Source organism: Erinaceus europaeus, chromosome 11, assembly GCF_950295315.1.
Source record: "Erinaceus europaeus chromosome 11, mEriEur2.1, whole genome shotgun sequence".
In the NCBI taxonomy this organism is placed as follows: domain Eukaryota; kingdom Metazoa; phylum Chordata; class Mammalia; order Eulipotyphla; family Erinaceidae; genus Erinaceus; species Erinaceus europaeus.
The window spans coordinates 48,486,002-48,492,087 of record NC_080172.1 but is presented as its reverse complement, the minus strand read 5'-3'; the positions used below and the strand labels follow the sequence as shown (position 1 = coordinate 48,492,087).

Sequence of the window (6,086 nt, the reverse complement as noted above, 5' to 3'; positions counted from 1 at the left end):
CACTCTAACACCAACAGGAGGTGATGTGTTGAGGCTGGGATGCAAATAGCATTCCAGGGGATCAGCCCCAGGGAAGTTGTGGGAAGGCAGCCACACACCACAAACCACTTCTTTTAACCCTGATCTAAGCCATTTCTACCATTTGGAGCCACCAGGTTCCACAGACCACAGATGATCTTTCAAAGTACAGAAATCATTCCTGTGCCTCATTCATTCTCTTGAAAAAACATCATGGCTCCAGACTTGTGCCTGAAGCCCAGTTAAGACTTGCAGGGGTGGAGGAGGCAGGTAAACAAGCCTGTGGTTGATAATAACCACAGTACTCAAGGTGATTGTGTGAGTGACTGGACTCAGGCAGGTTTCTGGTGGCAGCTCTGTACTACAGGTGTGTAGGAATCAGGACCCAGGAGGGGCTGGAGGACAGGGAGACAGCATAGTGGTTCTGAAAAAAGACTTTCATACTTGAGACTCTGAAACCCCAGGTTCAATCCCCAGCACCACCATAAACCACAGCTGAGCAGTGCTCTGGAAAAAAAATATTCTAGGGGGCTGGGCAGTGGTGCTCCTGGTTGAGCATGCACACTACAGTCCACAAGGACCAGGATTTAAGCTTCTGCTCCCCACCTGTAGGGGGGCTGTTTCATGAGCAGTAAAGCAGGTCTTCCTCTCTTCCTCTCCCCCCTTCCCTCTCAATTTCTCTCTGTCCTAACAAATAAAATAGAAAGAAAAATGGCTGCTGGGAGTGATGGATCTGTCATGCAGGCACCAAGCCCCAGAGATAACCCTGGTGGAAAACAAACAAACAACAAAGAAAAAACAAAACAAAGACTAAAATACTGAAGAAGTGTTGGAGAGGTGAGAGTTGGCACACAGTGGTTTCCAGGCTTATTGGATGGGGCACTGCCCCTTCCTCACCCTGCTACGAGCCTCTCACCATTCAGGGAAAGCAGCATAAGAAACTCATTGAGAGCGCCGAATCCTAACCACTAGACCACCAAGGAGCACAAGAAACTCATTGAATGCCCCTTGCGTGTGCACCTGTGTGGGCCAGTCTGTGCACCTATGTGCAGTGTGTGTGTACACGTGCGCACAAATATGTGTCTCCCACTCAGGGAAGATGCTGGACAGAGGCCAAAGGGCAATGGGGAAGCAGGAGTAAAGCAGGAAGATGCTTCCCTTCAAAAGTCTTTGCACACCTGGGGGATCCCATAATTTCTCCCCACCCCTGCTGCTGTCATTAGAAATGGAAATAAATTCAGCTCTTGGCCCATCTCTTTGGAAACCCCTTTTCACACAGTGGGATCTTAATAAATATTTGATGACAGTGGACAGCCAGCAGCTGTTCCCAGATCTAGCACTCAGGGTCTCAGGGGACAGATCAGTCAGGGATCCACTCCAGGGGTGTCTGGTGCTCCTGTCAGAGCCCCTGGTCACATCATGGTCAGCTGTCTGGAAAGGTGGAAGTCACAGTTATGCCACACACATGGCCAGCTATGGAGAAGCCATCCTTCCACAGCCTCTGATTGACTCTTTCCCATCCCCCACTGTTGGGACAGCAAGTGACAGAGCATCCAGGGAGGGGGCATTGGAGCTGGGGGCCAGCTGACCTAGGTTCAAATTCTAGCACCCTTAATTCCAAGCCGAGTGACAACTGGCCAGCTGCTTAAATGGGCTTCGATGATTAAAAGAAAAAAAAAGAACTTTACTTATTAATGAAAGGGAGAGATAAAACCAGAGTATCATTCTAGAACATGCAACATCAGGGATTGAACTCAGGACTTCATGCTTGAAGGACTGGCTTCATGCTTTACCTGCTGCTCTACCTATATATTTCGGATATATAGATATGATTTTTTTGTTTGTTTTACAGTTTTCATCCGCAAAAGGAGAGCGATGACATCACTTCCCTAGTACTGACGTGAGGGTTGGAAATAAGTGCAGAGCAGCCCCTGCCCACACGCTTACAAGCCTTCTGCTGCTGGCAGGTAAGCTCTGCACCTAGAGCTAGGAGGCTGTCGCTTCCCTCAGGCAGTGTCCTTGAAGTCGCCTGAACATCCGGTTGTGAAAGGGGAACACAGCGCCCCCTCTTGGGCTGCTTGAAGGATGTCACCGGATGGTGAGTGTGGAAGAACCTAACTGAGACCCTGCCCTCTTTCGTTTGCCACTTTGCCTGCCCTTCGGGGTGCACCACTATTCGTTTGAGGAAGCTTCTTCCAGATACCATTGTTTTTACTTTTTAGGTGATGAGAGGCAGAGAGAAGAGACACCTGCAATACTGCTTTCCCCCCTGCAGCTGGGGCCCAGGGGATTGAACCCGGTTCCTTGCTCATGGTGACGTGTGTCTTCTACGGGATGCGCCCCCTCCATGCAGCTCCACTTAAACTTCTATCCCCGATCTCTGAACAGCGGCTTTCTGTCCTACCTGTCCCAGGAAGTAGGGCTGCCAGCCAGCTCCCAAGCGAAAAGCGAGAACTACAATTTCCAGCACCCCCTGCGCCGCGGCGGGGCGGGGGCGTGAGCGAGGGCGTCAGGCCCCGCCCCAGGGTGGAACCTCCTAGGGGGTGGGATCAGTGGGAGGTGGGAAAGCCGAGCTCAGCCAATGAGGTAGGCTGCTGATGAGTGGGCGTGGCCCATATTATAACAGTGGCAGGAGGAGGAGAGCAGAGCTAGTGAGGCAGCGAGGAGCGAGCCGAGCTCAGAGGCACACGCTCCTGGAGGACTACCTCCAGACTCAGAGTTCTGGCCCCCTTCTTCTGCCTCCACGGCGGCCCTCCTGCCCTCCCGCGCTTCCCAGTGCCATGCATTCTTGAGTGGCAGTGCCTGGACTCCCGGAGAACAGAAGCGAGCCCGAGAGAAAGGACTGGAGCCGAGACACACTGCTGGGGGAGCCTGGATGCCTGGCTTTCTTTGAGGACATCTCTGGTGCAAGGGTGGCTTTGGGCTGGGGGCTTGTGCTGCAGGGAATCCAGCCAGGCCCCAAGATGGACACTTCTGGGCACTTCCATGACTCGGGGGTGGGGGACCTGGATGAAGACCCCAAGTGCCCCTGTCCGTCCTCTGGGGATGAGCTGCAGCAGCAGCAGCAACCGCCGCCGCCGCCACCACCACCAGCAGCCCCCCAGCAGCCCCCGGGACCCCCTTTGCAGCCCCAGCCTCCGCAGCAGCAGCCACCGCCACCGCAGCCATCGCACCCCTTGTCTCAGCTCGCCCAACTCCAGAGCCAGCCCAGCCACCCTGGCCTGCTGCACTCCTCGCCCACCGCCTTCAGGCCCCCCCCTTCATCCAACTCCACCGCCATCCTCCACCCTTCCTCCCGGCAAGGCAGCCAGCTCAATCTCAATGACCACTTGCTTGGCCACTCTCCAAGTTCCACAGCCACAAGTGGGCCCGGCGGAGGAGGCCGGCACCGGCAGGCCAGCCCCTTGGTGCACCGGCGAGACAGCAATCCCTTCACGGAGATCGCCATGAGCTCCTGCAAGTACAGTGGCGGGGTCATGAAGCCCCTGAGCCGCCTCAGCGCCTCCCGCAGGAACCTCATCGAGGCTGAGCCCGAGAGCCAACCCCTGCAGCTCCTCAGCCCCAGCAACCCCCCTGAGATCATCATCTCCTCCCGCGAGGACAATCATGCCCACCAGACCCTGCTCCACCACCCCAATGCCACCCACAATCACCAGCATGCCAGCATCGCTGCCGCCGGCAGCACCACCTTCCCCAAAGCCAACAAGCGGAAAAACCAAAACATAGGCTATAAGCTGGGGCATAGGAGAGCCCTGTTTGAGAAGAGGAAGAGGCTGAGTGACTATGCTCTGATTTTTGGGATGTTTGGAATTGTTGTTATGGTGATAGAGACTGAACTCTCCTGGGGTTTGTACTCGAAGGTAGGGGCTGTGACTTCTCATTCTACCTTGAACAAAAGGAATCTGTAGGTAGCAAAACAGAGATTGCCAGAGGATGGGGAGGGAAAGAGAGAGGTGGTGGCGGGGAGAGGCGTTTGCTCAAGCAGGTTGAACACCTGCTTCTCCTTAATCCTGGGAAACCTCATCCCTGGCTTTCTTTGGGGGAGGGCAACCTTCCTTTAGACTATGTCTAATTTCCTGATTCTGTGTTCGAGGAGGAGGATTAAAGAATCCCTCCTGAGACATCATCTCTCTCCCCAGCTAGCTCTTGTTCTGAAGCCTAACCCAGCAGCTGAACGCACCAATTAATTATACTCTGCCTTGCCGAGCCTGCCACTTCTCTGCTAGCTTCCCTCCCTGCTCCACTCCATTTTCCCAAGGAGCATAAAAAATAATAATAATAAAAGAAAGAAAGAAAACAAAGAAATGTCTGGGGGGAATTGTGTGGTGCTTCCCAAGTTCCCTTTCTCTGGGTCTTCCTCCTGGCTTCCCAAGTTTCTGTCATTACCCCCCCCACACACACACACACCCTGATTTCCCAAGAGCCTAAGAGCATGGGGGAACTAATCTCCTGGGGCATCAAGTAAAAATACAGGTGGCGGAAGCCCAAGGTCCTGTCCCTGAGGAAGAGGGATTGGAACAGACCTGCGGCAGCTCATAAACATCCCCTGAGAAAATGGCTACAGGTGTTACCCGGGCAGAGCAGATGGGTGCTGCCCTGGCATTAGGGTGTGGGGGTGCCTCTCTGGATTTGATAACAGGGCTGCCCCTCAACTCCCTAGTGGATAAATCGGGATCCTGTGTGCTGGAGAGGTACCTGCGATGGCTTGCCTCATGGGGGAGCTGGCCCAGCACCCCACCTCTCCCAGCCCCCATGATGAGGAAGGGGTTTCTCTCAGAGAGGGGTGGGTAGCATAGTGCTCAAGGCATGGGGCTTGAGGAAGATGGGCATCTTGCAGACTGGGGGTCTCAGGCTAAGTGGGGATTTCCTCAGTCCACCCATCACCTCCGGTGTGTGTGTGTGTGTGTGTGCTCGCGCGTGTGCGCCCTCGCACAGGCATGTCGCTCCATTTCTCAACTTCTGTGTCATTTCGGGCTGGCTGGTGGGGAGCTGGGAGGGGCTCAGCTGTTGGAGGTTTCAAATAGAGCTTGTTGCAGGCTGGCCACAGCTGCTGCGAGACTGTCACATTCCTTGTGGAAATCCAGCAGCAAAAACCTAGGAGGTGCCTATCGGGTTTCCCTGTCCTCAGCTTTGAGCCTACTCGGCCGGGGTTAGGGCAGGCTCTCTAGCTGGGACAGACCTGTCCGAGGGACCTCAACAGTCATAGTCAAGGCTTCTAGGCCGACACCCCAGGCCCACCCCTGGGGGATTCCGGGCCAGCTCCTGAAAGCTGCCTTCGCCTGTCTGCAGGGTACAGTGATGCCGGCCCCTGGGTGAGCGAGCAAGCTAGTGAGTGGGAGAGAGAGCAGGGGTTTCCCCTGGAACCGGAGCTCACTTAGTCATTCGGGTGCTGCTGGCCCTGCTGTATCTCAGAAGCACCTCTTCTGCTTGCTAGTGGGGAAAGGGGCCTGGTGGCCTGGCAGCTGTCCTGGGCACAGCCCTGGCTCTCTAGGGGCACCCCCTCCACTAGGAGTCCCTGAAGGGGGTGGGGGGGCTGGTTGGGGGAAGGGCAAGAGCAGTGTGTCTGCCAGTATCCCCATGGCCAGCACTCCTTAGGGAACAGTCCTGCCTGTGTGCACGCCTGTCCTGGTGCCATGGGGGAGTGGAGGAGGGATAGGAATCACCCTGCGGGGGAGGGGGGCTCAAAGAGAGGGACTTCCCTGAGTCAGAGAATCCTGACTATGGATGAGGGAAGGGGGATGGTCTCAAGACTGGGTTTCCCTGTTTCTAGGTTCCCTTACCTAGCTGGTGGCCACAAGGAGGGGCAGGGCTGGGGGCACTTCCTATGCATGTGGGGGCCTGGATGTGGTCAGGGGTTCCCTGCACCTCCCCCCCCCCCACCTGCCCTCTGGGATGCCAAATCACTAAGGGAGAGCACTGCTTGGTGGTGTCTACTGTGGTTACAGGAAGGGCAAGGCAGCTGTCTCCTTGCCTCTGGGGGTGGGGGGGGGAGGACAGACAAAGACTGAGGGTGAAGTTTGGGCCTAGGCTCTGACGTGAGTCTAGACCAGGATGTGGGGCTTCTTCCT

At 55.7% G+C, this 6,086-nt stretch overlaps 1 protein-coding gene across 2 annotated transcripts in view; it reads left to right on the top strand.

Moving 5' to 3' along the window:
• Positions 1-2,669: 2,669 nt before the first annotated feature.
• KCNN3 (potassium calcium-activated channel subfamily N member 3) overlaps positions 2,670-6,086 on the top strand; it is a 175,725-nt gene continuing 172,308 nt past the window's right edge. For both annotated transcript variants that reach the window (XM_060201539.1, XM_007525346.3), the window contains exon 1: positions 2,670-3,878. In XM_060201539.1, the coding sequence (XP_060057522.1) occupies positions 2,982-3,878 (897 nt within the window). In that variant the 5' untranslated portion in view covers positions 2,670-2,981. The remainder of the gene's footprint in view (positions 3,879-6,086) is intronic.